Source organism: Leptonotus elevatus, chromosome 5, assembly GCF_054856555.1.
Source record: "Leptonotus elevatus isolate MCC_2025b chromosome 5, RoL_Lele_1.0, whole genome shotgun sequence".
Taxonomy (NCBI): domain Eukaryota; kingdom Metazoa; phylum Chordata; class Actinopteri; order Syngnathiformes; family Syngnathidae; genus Leptonotus; species Leptonotus elevatus.
In genome coordinates, this window is record NC_141243.1 from 22,479,773 (window position 1) to 22,494,802 (window position 15,030).

General features: G+C 39.6%; 1 protein-coding gene across 5 annotated transcripts in view; it reads right to left on the minus strand.

Annotated features, from left to right (window-relative positions):
- Nucleotides 1-15,030, minus strand: part of citb (citron rho-interacting serine/threonine kinase b) — a 60,424-nt gene that overhangs the window by 23,881 nt on the left and 21,513 nt on the right. For all 5 annotated transcript variants that reach the window (XR_015094936.1, XM_086077196.1, XM_086077195.1 and 2 more), the window contains exons 8-16: nucleotides 11,867-12,007; nucleotides 10,756-10,881; nucleotides 10,399-10,494; nucleotides 10,114-10,230; nucleotides 9,808-9,917; nucleotides 9,489-9,663; nucleotides 9,127-9,324; nucleotides 8,982-9,035; nucleotides 5,685-5,882 (exon numbers count right to left, since the gene is read on the minus strand). Coding sequence is in view for 4 of the 5 variants with exons in the window: in XM_086077196.1 (XP_085933322.1) it covers nucleotides 5,685-5,882; nucleotides 8,982-9,035; nucleotides 9,127-9,324; nucleotides 9,489-9,663; nucleotides 9,808-9,917; nucleotides 10,114-10,230; nucleotides 10,399-10,494; nucleotides 10,756-10,881; nucleotides 11,867-12,007 (1,215 nt within the window). In the remaining variant the exon portion in view is untranslated. The remainder of the gene's footprint in view (nucleotides 1-5,684; nucleotides 5,883-8,981; nucleotides 9,036-9,126; nucleotides 9,325-9,488; nucleotides 9,664-9,807; nucleotides 9,918-10,113; nucleotides 10,231-10,398; nucleotides 10,495-10,755; nucleotides 10,882-11,866; nucleotides 12,008-15,030) is intronic.

A 15,030-nucleotide genomic window follows, 5' to 3' on the forward strand; every position in this document is an offset into this window, starting at 1 on the left:
CTTTAAATGTGTAGAATTATAAACTGAAGTCATATCACCACACTCTCTTAATTGAAAGTGTACAAAAGTATGTTGAGTTGGAGAAGATGTTTTGAAATGCTTACGCCATCGGAAAAAAAGAGTAGGCCTTTCACAGACCGTATGGATGGGAAAGTAAGTAAATTAACTTTACTATATGTTTCAGAATCAACATGTTGCCATAGACAGAGAGAGAGAGAGAGAGACAGACAGAGACAGAGAGTTGAAGCCAGAAGTTTACATACACTGTGCAAAAACAAACATTTCATTTACATTTTTTGTCTCACTGTCTGAAGTCAAATCAGACTAAAACCTCGCCTTTTTCAAATCAGTCAAATTATTTATTTTTGTTAAATGCTAGAAAAATGAGAGAATTTCTTAGTGAATTGTATATGATTTTCTTCTAGGTCAAAAGTTTACATACACAAATAGTACTGTGTCTTTAAAGAACAAGGGGAAGCCCGATGACACAACTGGGGATGTATTTAAAGCCACAACTCCAACACTCTGCTAACCTTGTTTAACATCATGGGAAAATCAAAAGAAATTGGCCAGGAAATCAGAGAAAGCATCGCGGAGCTCCACAAGTCGGGCTCATCCTCGGGTGCCATTTCCAGATGCTTGCAAGCGCCACGTTCATCTGTTCAGAATTATATGCAAGTATAGACCTCATGGGAATGTCCAGCCATCACACCGCTCAGGAAGGAGACGGGCTCTGTGTCCCAGAGATGAATGTGTTTTGGTCCAAAATGTGCAAATCAACCCCAGAAGAAAAGTCAAAGACCTTGTGAAGATGCTGGATGAAGCTAGTAAGAAAGTGTCATTATCCACAGTTAAACAAGTCCTGCACTGACATGGGCTTGATAAAGAGAGAGAATAAAGCCATTACTCCTAAAGAAAGATAAAAAAGCCACATTAGAGTTTGCAAAAAGACACCAAGACAATGATCTTAACTTCTGGACAGATGTCCTGTGATCGGATTAAATAAAGTGGAGCTGTTTGGCCATTATGATCAACGTTACATCTGAAGGAAAAAAAGTGACTTGGCCACAAATGGGTCTTCCAAACAGACAATGAACCTACGCATACTGCCAACATTTTTAAAAAGTGTCTTGAGGATAAAAAAAGTCCATGTCTGGGCGTGGCCATCACAAAGCCCTGATCTGAATCTCAGCGGAAATCTGTGGGCAGATCTGAAAAGGCAACCAACAAACCTGACCCAGTTACACCAGTTCTGTCATTTGCCATCACTCACTTGTGGATCATGAGGTTAGAGGAGACGCAAGTAAGACTGAGAACCCCCGCCTCCCAAGTCCACCTACCCAAGTAGATTTGAAATCTGTGGGAAACACTGGTTACCTATGCACATTTGGTTACTAATTGGTGAATGGTTGACTACATAAGAAAAACACGTCATGACATCAGCATCCTTCAAAGTTCTTGCCTCAATCAATGGATGCCCCCTAGAGTTGTGGTCAGCAACTATTTTGCGCAGGTCTCAGTAAATTAAAAAGGTGCCAAAGGAGATCAGTGATGACATTTTTAGTGGGCCTTTAGGGGGAAACAGCTGCCATCACTGGTGCTGAAGCCACTCCACTGAGGCAGTAAAAAAAACAAAAAAAAACTGCTGATACGGATGAGTGGAGGATTTGCCGAGCACGTCTCAGAAAAATACATTATTTAAAAGCATAAGAAGCATCAAACTGAATTGTAAACCTTTGCAAATAGAGCAAATTTGGCTTCAGAGCAAAATTATGAAAACAAACTAGACTGAGATGAAAGTTTTCGAATGGCTAAAGGTTAAAGGGGAAGTCAACCCAAATGTTGTTGGTTTTTTGACAATATGTTCTATGCAGCCCCACTGGTCTAAATATGGCATTCTGCGTTAGTGAAATATGAGTTGAGCAGCAAAATCCAGCCGTTATTATCCATCTCAGGGGCGCCCATTTTGACACTTGCTGTCAACTAAAGATGACTTCAATGTTGCTCAGGTCTCAGGTAACAACCAATCACAGCGCAGCTTCAGAAAACAGGTGAGCTGTAATTGATTGTTGCCTGAGCAACTGTGATATCATCTTCAGTCGACAGCAAGAGGCAAAATGGCCGCTCCCTGAGATGGATAAAAATGGCTGGACTTTGCTTTATAACTAAATATTCCTCAGATGTAATATTAATCAGAGTGTCATGTTTAGAATAGTGAGGTCACATCCAACATATTATTGTCAAGAAATGTTTAAGGTTGACATCCCTTTTAAAGTTAAAGCACCACTGATTGTCACACCCACCAAGTCCAACAAAAAGTCCAGTTGTGCTGTGCTGATGCCGACTGCCGTGATATCAGCAAAACTGTGTACGCAAGAGGCATCCACCTCAGCATTTTTTAAGATTATTCAACAGAATGACGGAGGTATTTTTCCATGTTAAAAAAAAACACTGGCCCTAAATAAACTAAATGACTCAAGTCCATTAACATGTAGGACCCAAACTGCTGTCATGAATGGTGTTCTATAATATCATCAATACCTGTGTGGTGTCTTAAATGACACTTTTTGTCACAGGCCATTTTTACTTTTTGCATCACAAGACCTACACAAAGAGCTGATCTTAAACGTTGCAAGATAAATATAGCCTGTGCTGGTCTTGCAGCATCACCACAGCTCTCTGAAGTCCAACGCTTCCACAGCTGACACAACCTGGGAGTGATGGGGATGACACATTCCTCCCTCCCACACAGCACCACATCCCTCGTCTATTCCTTCCATTGCTGGTTACACAACCGGCAGGACTGAGAGCGCTACAGGACGCCCACACACACCCTCCCACAAGAGCAGTGCTCACATCGCACAGCCTCCTCGCTCTCTTGCCGCTCAGCTCAAAACGGAATATTACACATTTGAATTCCGAATTATTATGAGAGTTTCTGCTGCCTGGTTTTACACTTTGCGCTGTCAGAGCTGGGAGAGATGTCTTGGTCTCCTGTCACAGGTTGTGGAGATATCACATAATGTATGTTAGTGAAAACCCAACGTCTGGCTGGCTATGAGTGGGAGGTGGAAAGAGAAAGCAGACTGTACTGAAAAATTATTGGTGGCTGATATAAATATATACTCACATTTGGGGGGGGGGGCTTGGGGGGGGTGCAGAATATTCAAAACCAGCGGACTAAAATGCGACATAACGGTCCTCAGTTTACAGCAAACTATGAGATTGTCGATGCAATTATTGCATTTTGATACATTAGAGAATGTGGGTGGAATGCTTGGAGAAATGGTGAGAAAGCTCACTAAAACTGCTTTCCGTTATAAACCGAGGAAAAGCAAAAATAACAGCAGCACTTCAGGAGAAGTATAGAAACAAAACTTCAGTAGATTATTTCATCGTTGCCAATAAATGTTGCACACTTTGTTTTACTTGAAATAACCATCCCATTTATAAGGAACGTGCTTTTGGGGGGATAATCAGCACAGCTGAGTTCATATTTGCATTTCACCATGTGAAATTTGCCATTCACCATGTGAACTTTGCCATTCACCATGTGAACTTGGCCAACTCTTCCCCATTGATACCAAATGGCTTATTTCTTGTACTATTGACACTGTCTTTGGGGGCTGTCTCCAGCTCAACCAGGAAAAAAATGAAGTTGTAGTCGTCAGTGCACTCAAAGAAATGGAAAATGGATGTATTTCTTGTGTAATGTATTTATGTTCAAAATATTAAGTTAAGTCACTTTAAGTAATATTATGAGCTTTGCATTACATCTAAATAACAATTACTGGGAATATTCACAATTATTTAATACAATTTAGGCTATGTTCACACTGCGTGATGCCCAATTCAGATTTTTTTTGTTAAATTCAATCTTTTTATGTAACGTTCACATTACAAAAAAATGCGACTTCAAGTGCTGAATTTCTACTATCGCCACACACGTCAAATCTATGCTTCATGTTTCAAGTGTGATTAAATTAAAGACAAATAAAAAGTTGACACTGTTACTCAAAACAGCTTTGCATATTCACAGACGTGTCAGTAGTCTCCCTTCCAAGTACTCTGCCGCCCGCGCAGATCAGCGCATATCAGGTTTTTGATGACTTATAAATCGGATGCGTGCGGATGAGCCTTCACAGTGCAGATGCGTCGCATACGTATCCGATTTGTATCCACATACGAAAGAGGCCCAGGTCTGGTGTGAAAAAATCGGAATTGTACCGTTCACAGTGCATGAAAAAATCTGATACTTGTGAGAAAAAAATTCGGAATTGAGCTGCAGTGTGACACAAATGGCAAATAGTTTGACAGCTAACGAGTGGTTTTAGCTGCCTTTTAAAGCAGATTAATACAAATCAGCAGCAGGTGCGTAGCTGGAGGATCCACCCACCGTCAATCAGGCTGAACTGAAAAAAAAAAAACAAGCCTGAGCGCAGAGAAATCTGAAGTTCTATTTTTTTTTGAGTGCAGTGAGGACCAGAGAAAGAAATTTTTAACCAAAGTGCAATAAATATCCTTGAACAAACCACTTATCTAAAGTTAAAAACCTCTGTGTTATTTTAGACTGTCCGCTCACTTTGATACCACACATTAAAATATTTTTTAATCACTTGACGAACAAAGCCAGAGTCCGCCCTTTTCTCTCTCGGGCCGGTATGGAAAAAAACAAATGCATTATTTTATCACCAATCAGATTGACGACTGTAATGCCCTGTTTTCTGGTCTCCCCCCTCCCCCCAAATCATCCGAAATGTCCAAAACGCTCGCTTACAAATAATTATAACAGAACTCGGCAGCAGGTGTCCTGAAGGCGATTCCACCAATTAAAAAAAACCATTGTATTGGTTTCCCGTGTGCTCGAGGATACATTTAAATGACAGATTTTTAAATGTCCATCCATTTTCTTAACCGTTTGTCCTCGCAAGGGGTGGGGGGTGGGGGTGGGGGTGGGGGTGGTGGGTAGGGGGGCGCTGGAGCCTATCCCAGCTGGCTTCGGGCAGAAGGCGGGGTACACCCTGAACGGGTTGCCGGTCGATTTTAAATTTCCTAATCTTCCGCTTATTTCCCTAAACTCCTTTTACCTGATGACCCTTTCGTGAGATCTGATGTGCTTAATCCTGACATGCTCTGTACTCATTCCTTAGCCCCCCCAATGTTCTCTGTCTTTCATTTTGTAAATGTTAAAATATGTTTGTGTCCTTGTAGGCAGTGGGTTGGAAAGGGTGTTTTTATGATGACCTAAAAAACTACATCTGCTTCTCAAGATGTATCTCATTGAAATTAAAAGCAATGTTCCATGAAGGCTGAACACAAAAAGGCCTCCGTTGCTCTCCTTTATCAAATTTGTTGCTAGGTTACGCTGTGTCACATAGCTTCTTCACAAGTGAAAATAAAAACCAGATCAGGGTTTAACAAACTCATCTGTAATGTGGCCAACTAAAATGAATTGTGACTGGCCTGGACTGTAAACTGGAAATGTGGTGTATTTGCTACAACTGAAATTCAAATGAAAACTTCCTCACACATTATGCTGAAATATGTCATGTCTGCACAACATCAACATGTATTTAGTGAATTATTTGCAAAGGAGAATCAGTGAGATTTATTAATAATTATTGCACTCCAGTGTGGTTACAAAACACACACGCAACCAAATACCAAGACCTGCAGCACTTTACCTGTTTTTGGTTGTTAAGGTGCATCTCGCGGTCAGCTACCTCTCGACGCAGCTGGTCCACATCCTGGCTGAGCTGCAGTCGGTCCTCTCTCTCGTCAGATGCTTCATCCAGCTGCTTCGACAGGTAGAAGTTCTGGCGGTTCAGCTCAGCATTCTCTTGGGTCAGTGAGGTCAGTTGTTCCTCCAGGTCAGTGATCACCTGAAATAAAGTTATGTTGAAGACTGAGAGTACAAGTAAAACAAGAACATGCAGAGAAGCCACTTGGGACAAATCTCCAGGTTTTAAGTTGGAAATATAATGGCCTAATAATATCCATAATCATTTCATCATTTGGTAGGGTAATTATTTCTTCCTACTATAATCATCCATGCTTGCTCTTGACACAGTTGGAGTCTGATGAGGGACTATTTTACAATTTCCCCATTGTTAGCTCTAAGGAGAACATGTACAATGCGTATCTTCAAGAGGGTGGGGGAAGGGCATAAGAAGTAAATCTTTTATCAAATAAATCTGTTGTGCGTTGAATCGGAACGTCTTTTCGCCTGAGGCAGGAGATTGACAGCAGCATGAGAATATTTTTGTCGTGGTACAGACGTCAACAGTGAATTGGATGTTGTGGTGATCATCAGAAGAGTTTTGACATGTCTGTCATTCAAATCATTCAAATCCCCTCCCCTGCCGTATACATCCTCATCAGTGCTGATTCCATACTACTGTAAGATGTGGGAGTAAGAGGAAAAGGAAAGTTTTTATTTGATTGCTTCTGGGTTCTTTTAGTGGCAATTTACTTGCTCAGAACCCAACCCACCCAACACACACCATCTTCTATCCCGTCCGCTTAATAGGCTACGGAGCATCCGGAACAGGACCACTAGGCAGAGGACCAGCATCCATCCATTCTTTGAACTACGTTTCCTCAAAGCGTCGCGGGCGTGAACCGCCGGGGCTGAACTGGTCAGCAAGCCAGCCAATTACAATTAATTGTATTTGTTTTATCTTATTTTGTTGTTCTATATTTATTTTTACAAGTCTTGGGACTGGGCTAACAAGGGACCTCATGTATAGTATTTTGCGCCATATCATATCGAATATAAGATTCCTTGAATCCTAAACAATGCATGAATATTTTTTTGTTTCTTATCTTGATTAACAGCTATTCTTTTATTGGTCTGTGCAGGTAGTGGGAGAGGGATGACGAATACCGTGGTGGCGCGCTAGACTCATTGCAGATCTCTGTCTGGTGCCTTAGCAGCTCAATCTGTGTATCACTTGTTCTTTCCATTTTCAGTACAGTATAGTAGTAGTAATTACAGACTCTTCATTTTATTTTCATTGTGTTGAATGACACTGTGATGATTGATGAATGACACCATATAAGTAGTCTACACACCCCTACTCAGATGTGGGTTTTTGTGATATGACATAATACACTGTAAAAAAAACAAGAACTGTAATAAAACTGAATTTTACTTTTTATTTTACAGTTTTTTTCTGTATTTTAAAAATATAATTTAAGTTGCAAAATAAACACTGACTTTACATGTCAGATGTAAAATAACATGAAATCACTATATTTATGTTCTTTTACAATAAAAACTCTGTTAGAAATACATATATTGATTGTTAAAATGTGTTCACAAATGTATCATAATATCACAAATAATTGTTATTTAATTGAATAAAATGTAAAACTCAACTTTAAAACCCTAAAACAAAAAAAACATTTATATTTACTGAGAAATTAACAGAAACATTCAAAACTTCTGTAACTTCTGTAATGTCCGAGATGGTAGCATTCATTGCATTAACGTTTATATTGAAAGGACATCTAGTGAAAAATAGGTAAAGGGGAAAGCTTGAGAGGGCGAATATTACGCAAAGCAAAGAATTGGACTTACAGATGCTGCCTCTGCTGAGGCATCAGCACTACACCAAGTATACATTTCATGAAATCTAAAATTATAAACAACAGTGGCAGCTTGAGGTTGTGGGTTCGATGCCCTTGGTGAACATGTTGAAGTAGGCTATCCTTGAGCAAAATACTGAACTCCTAATGCTATGTCATCAGAAAGTGAATGACTAGTTAAAATGTAAAGCGGTTTGAGAGCCTTGTAAGGAGGGGGGGAATGCTATATACTGTAAATTACCCTTATATTAAACTATTTTAAACCCGATATCTAGTTTTTCAACACGTATTGCTCATGTTTTGAAAGATGAATCACGTGTTTTTACGAGAAAGTAATTTTCTGTTATTTCACAGCATTTTTGGGGGCGACTCAGCTGGCGGAAGATTACCGTTTTTTTTTAACAAAAAAGTAATTTTCTGTTATTTCACAGTATTTTCCTCGCGCCCCAGCTGCCGGAAAATTAAATTTTTTTGTGTTTTTTTTTTTTTACAGTGTAGCCTTGTCTGAAGCCCCGCTGAGGGAAAAACAGCCCCGAAGCATGACGCTGCCACGACCATATTTCACCCAAAGTACTGTATCGGAGATTGAGAGATTACAAGTGTATTATGTTAGATAAGACTTCTGTCTGGCCACCCTACTCCATAGCCGAGACATACGAGGAAGATGGCAGACTGTTGTCACTTATTATGTCATGCATTAAACAGCTAGAACTGGCCAGAAATATTTGAAGCTCCTTCAATGCTGCTGTTGGCCTCTGTCAGCCTCCCTGACTGACCTATTCTCTTCTGGTCTTTTCATCAATGTTGAAGGGTTTCCAGTTTTTTGTAATCTGTGCCATCTTCTCTCCACTTGATGGTGATTGTTTTCACCGTATTCAATGTCTTGGAGGGGGGAAAATCGTATCCTCCTGAAGCACTGTGTGGACCATGGCTTGTGTTAAAAGAAGTAACTGCAAAAAGGGAACGCTTACTAAAAAAGCTGAATTCTATTTGAGGTTAATTAGAGTCACTTTAAATGGCGGCAGGTGTGTGCTGACTCCCATTTAACAGTTTGAATGTGATTGGTTAATTCTTAACACAGCCACATATTCAGTTAGAAGAGGGTGTAGACACTTGTGCAACCACATTGGATCAGTTATTATTACTTGCCCTCTAAAGTATTTTAAGTGTTTTATAGGTTATAGATCACATTAATGGTGGAAAAAGGTTGGAAAAGATTTATATTGGTCCCTGCTAATATCACATAAACCAAGCATTTGAATAGGGCTTTATAGGCTTCTTATATCCACTGTATAGAACTTTATACACATAAACATGCAAAACAACAACCTCGATCACTAGATGGCAGCCAGTATATTCATGCAAAGACTAAAATATATTGTGCTACTTACCGCACAGCTGTCCCTCAAAGCATCATACTTTCGTTGTATCTCATCTCTGTGTGCCTGACAGATTTGACAAGATAGACAGTCACATTTCAGCACCTGAGTAACACGGTATTAAAGAATACTTCCTCCTTTTCCATCCATGTCTCACTCTCAGCACAGTGATCTCCTCCTCAGCCTCAGCAGTGGTCTCTTCTAGCTCAGTCTTGGCATGCTGCAGTTGGCTCTCACAAGCGCGCCGAGCTGCCTGGAGGTTGGTGATCTGGGCTTCGCGCTCCTGCAAAGACAGTGTCACTTCTGTCACCTGCCGCTTGATCTCCAGCTTCTGTTCCTCATGCTCCAGTCCAATCTAGGAAGACAGACGGAGAGAAAAATCCACATTCAAGGAGGAGCATCCATCCATCATCCCAATATTTATTTTATTTGTGGTAAATCTTTAACATTTGCTAAAACTGAAGTTCTATTGTCTGCGAAAGTCAGTAGCAAGATGACAATACAAAATTCAATACGAACCTCTCTGAGCCTGGTTTCCAGTTCTAAAACCCGACTCTTGTGGGTGTGCTCTTGGTGACTTGTCTTCTCTAGATGCTCCTCAAGTTTGGCATTCTGGGCTTCCAACTTTCCAGCCTGAGACTCCAAGTAGAACTTCTGCTGGCGAAGCTCTGAGATCATCTCTTCCTGGGCTTTCCTGCCATTACAACACATCCAAAGGTGTAAAAAGCTCAGTAAGAGGTGAGGCTTCTCAAAGATTTGATCTCACGCACATACAATGCCAAAAAAGGGCAGACTGAACAGAGCGGAGTTAAAGGCACAGACAGCAATCACTACTTACATATTTTTCTGGGTGTAGATGCTGCTGTTGGCTGCGAGCTTGTTGGCCTCCGACAACTCAGCAATTCTTTGCTCCAGACTGTTCATCTTAGATTCCATTGCATTTATGGTCTAAATGAAAAATATTACCAGTAGAACTTGAAATAATAACAGTGTCACATAAATGTATATCATGGACCTAAGGACAGGGCTGTTTTGTGCCTCTACATGAAACAAACCCAGATAATCTAAACAAAAATCTATGTCAGTGTGATAAATGTGAAAATATGCCCGGAATAGTGTCACTTCCTAGCTAGTCAGCTCTTACCGCCTTCTGTTCACTGATGATGCTGCACTTCTCCCGCACCTCCTCCTCATATTTGCTCTGACTGGACTCTAACATTTCTTTATCAGCCATGTCCGCCTTCATCTGGGACTCTAATATCTGCCAGGCAACCCACAAAACCAGTATTTCACTTAACAGGACAAAGAATGGTGAAAAGATGTACACCTACAGCTCAACTGACGAAAGCAAAACTCGCTAAAATTAGGCCTGCATTCTATTGTTGTTTTATTTTTCATTGCACAGCGAGCCTACATTAACTTATTTAACCTTAATTTTATCTTCATAGAGCTTCTCCTTCTGTTTGAGATGGGTTTCCAACCGCTGTGCTGTGGCTTGGGAATCTCGCAGACTTTCCTCAAGCGCCTACAAAAAAAAAAAAAAATGTATTAGACAGTGCAGATTATCGCAAAACACAGATAAAGGGTAACTCATTTTGGTTTGGCAACAGTCACTCCGACAAAATTAACATCATATACGTCCAACCATCCATTTAGGGCCGTGGGTGAAGCTGGTCTCATATAGACAACCATGCACAGATAGGATAGGATAGGATAGCTAAATAGAGTAGGGTTTTCCCACACCATACCATATATTTACAAAGAGTAAGTATGAAAGGTGGGTTACCAGAATTTTATCTGCCATCTGTTGAATTTGCTGGCCCTTGCTCTGAATGTCATCCTTCATTTTGGTCTCACGGCGCTCAACAATCTCGAGCCTTTTCACCTGGTTCTCGAGTGTCTTTCTACCATCCTGTACACGCCCACACAAATGCAAACATCATTTCACATATTGACAATTTGGCTTGAAGGTTCGGGGGCAGTCTTCTCAATTTGGCTGCGTATGTAACTGCACACAGTTAATATATGAGCCTGCCTTAATCCTTTCAGGTAGTGATGGGAAAATGAAGCTTCATGAAGCAATTGTGATATTTTTTGACTCCTCTAGATGGCACTCTCGGTTGAAAGATGCAGTGGAAATGTAATCAATTTCCTTTGCACTAGCCTTTATATTCAAACCAAGAGCACCATCTAGGGGAGTCAAAAAATATCACAAGTGCTTCATGAAGCTTCATTTTCCCATCACTATTTTCAGGGACAGTGGTCACTACAGTGGACAGCTATTTAAAAGTTGCTTTCTCCTATATGAATGAATCTTAAAAGAAGAAATCCTTAAAAATCCTGAAGTAGGTTATCATAATTCATGCATGAATGGGCTACATGCACAGTTTAAACAATATGACAATAAAATAGTAATTTGTCAATGGATTGCTTGATATTCGATATAAGTCACTGCCGTTCATTTGTAATCTGATGTGCTGTCAATGGAACAGCAAGTCTGCACTCCTCTAAAAAAAAAATTGGAACAGAGAGGGCAAGTCCTTTATTTACTGTGGATGAAAAATATTTGGGTTTGACATCCAAAGATGAATATGAAACAATCAACATTTGGATCAGATAAACTAATTATAAGAAAGCATTATTTGTGACAAGAAAAAACACATTCTTAGGTGAATACATTCTTGGAACATAAAGACTCAAATGAATAAGTGGAGTGGTGTGTTGCTACAGTGCTTAATGGTAATTAAGCCACTTCTTAACACTATGAGCAAAACGTTTCTCATCCAGTACTGCAAAGTAATGTGACATGATACAAAAGAATAATAATAGGAAAACCAGATGAGGTCAACTCCCACAGGGGAAGCTATAGGTTTTTTTTGTTTTTTTTGTTTGTGTACCTCAGTCTCACGGAGACGTCTTCGCAGACTGTCACTGGAGTCCTCCTTGTTCTGTAGCCTCTCTAAATCTCGCTCCATGCGCTCTTTGGCCATCTTCATGCTATGAAGATGGTCTGTAGCTTCAGAACTGGATTTGAATGCCTAAAAATGTTCAATGTCAATTAATTAAATTATTAACTAGAGTTTCTTCACCACAAACAATTTTATCACACAGTACACCTTATAACCTAATCCCCATGGAAATTTTAAACTAACTTTTGCAAGTTCGAAACCAGCATTTGTGAAGAATGAAAAGCATTGCGGGTTGGGCTTGCCTAGTGGACCCTTTTAGACTTTAGTGTCAACAAAAAGTAAAGTCTTACAACGGTCCAATTTTTAATGACTGTTGCTAAAATGCTAAGATTGGCATGCTAACAGAAGAACAACAAAAACCAACAGTACAGAACACAATGACATACAGATAAGGAATTGTGCCCTATGGTAAGGTACTATTGTGAAAGAGAATATATCAAATGCTAACATGCTAACAGTTATGTTAACATATAACAAGTGTTAAGTTATTAACATTGTTTTTAGTTTTGAATTATATTTTGGTCGTTTTGGATTTGGTTAGCTCAGTATGGCTAAATGAATAGCATTTTTATGTGTCTCACACTCCTGAGAAAATAAGGGAGTGTATGGGTCTGGTATCTGTCTCTTTCGAAGGAGACGGGCCGATGTGTGATTGTGTTCTTTTAGTCTGGTTTATACCCATGGGAACGGATTCTCTTGTATCCAGTTGTGACCAGGTGTGTTGTGGGCTGACCTTTTTCTGAACCCTTTTTGTGAATAAATAACGATGTGAGCTGGAGAGAGAGAGACACATTTGAACGGACCACTGTTTGGGTGACTTTAAATGTGCGACCAGAAGCTTCTGTTAATTAAAACCTTTGCAAAGGAACTCCTTCAACAGAATCTCACCATTCAGTTAATTGAACACGCAAAGAGTACAATACTTAATATTGTCTACTCTAACAAATGGTGACCGCCGACGCTGAATTATAACGAATGGTCTCCTCCGTTGAACCAAACGGAAGGTGTTATTTTGACGTGGAACAAGCTGCGGCGTTCAAGGACGGGCGGAACTTCTAGGCCTAAATAAATAAAGTACGGTAAGTGGAGATCTTTATCCACGTAGAAGAGGTTTTTGTCTGTCTGGTCCGCTGCAGCTGGTTTTTTCGTCTTCCAAAATTGTCTAAATTTTAAAAGAGATCTGTGTGAACGAGTGTAGTTTGATGTCGTTCTATTGTGAGTTGTGATAATTCCGACGATATTGAACTAAACACGTCGTGGAGTGGTGCATTTGAAGGTGACGTAATGCAGACTCGAAGTGATGAAGCTTTTTTTGTACAGGAAGAAATAGCGGTTAATTTTTTTGATTTGTTTTGTTTTTCGTCAACGCTATGAAGAATCCTTAGACCATAATATATATTGAATAAAAGGGTTTGCCGGATGACGTAACAAGTCCTTCTTGTTACTAAGGATCGCGAAGATTATGGTACGCGCTTCTGTTTTTTAAGCAGTTTTGACCGGATTGGGGACGAGTATCATATTTGTTCATGGCTCTTATTGAAAAAGTCCTATTTACACGTAATATGTTTTTTGAAAAAGCGCCTGTTTGAAATTGAACAGAAAGGGGTCCAGGTTGATTACAGCGATGATTGGATTTTTGTATCACTGTATTTGCAATCGAGAGATTACGTGAAAGATTTTATTTGGAGTTATGGCGCTCCTACTTTTGTAGTTTTGGGGTCAGGATTACCGTATGAATACCTTTTGTTCTACGGTTAAATTCGATGGTACGTGACATTTTATTTTGAAAATGAGCGCCTTGCAGAAATTTTGCAATGTATGGAGAACAGTTTAGCTCAGCGGGATTGGGTAACCGCTGTGTATAAACGAGAGGTCACGTAATTCTTATGTCTGTCTGTGTGTGGCCATATGTGTTAACATATTGAACTATTAATATTAAAAGTGAGACGTCACTGTATTAAAACCGAATGTATACATTAAAAACTATAAACAAAATGGAGGCGATTTCGACCCGGATACAGAATGGTTTGTCCTGAATGCGCTTCCGGTTCAGCGAAAAATAAAAGCGTCGATTAACAATGAAAAAACGAACTATGGATCGATTGTATACAAAGCTTTCGCTGGACAAAATGGTATGTCAGACTTTTGTATTTTCTTTGTTGGTAATGGAAAAAGGCTGAATTTGATGCTAAAATGACTCCAGCATTTGTGGAGCAGTTTACGGATGGGTTGTTTAAAGTTACCCGTTTATTGAAATTACCGTACGAAGCTGCGGTTTAAATGCTATAAGATTTGTAGACAACGAATTGAAGGAATAACACCGTTTATTTTTTTATAATGACTGAAGAGTGTGTGCGTATGCATTTGAGTGTGTGACCTAGCTTCTAAAAAAAGGTGGGGGTTTGTAAGTGAGAAGTGTGCATATGGGGATTTTTTTTTTTTTTTTAAATATTTTAACTAAGTTTGGTGTTGTTTTGTGTGAGATGATACTGTTGTGATAGTGGCGTTTGTTTTATTAATGGGAATATGATAAAATAGGTTTTGCGATTTATAATGTTAAGATTCCTCCCCCCCCCCCCCCCCCCTTCCCCCGTTTTTAGGTTAGAAAAAAAGGTGGGGGCTGGGCTGTGCGCTGTGAGCATAATGTGTCCTCGTAATGGGACTCTTTTTTTGTCAAAATGGTAAGAGAGGAATGATAAACAATATAAAATAAGTAATAGTATTTGACTGAGCTAATAAATCTTTACACTTTAATGATTGATGACGATGGTTAATTTGTTAACTTTCCCTTTTTGGGACAAATGAATAAAGAGTAATGATAAAATAATGGCATTTTGTTTGAGAGTTGATATAATTATGCCTACATCTTTATAGCTGTGGCTGGAAGTAAGATAGTTGAATAAGGAGTTATGAATGTTTTTGAAATTGACATGTTGATAATGATTTTTAATATTTGTTTTTTCTCTGAGTGTGTCATTTCAGAAACTGATGTTTGAGTTCCAAGGCAGATGAGGGTTTGATGGCCTTCACTGATTACAAACTGCGAACGGGATGCGCCCCAGCTGCTGATACGTTGTATGGCTAGTAGCTAT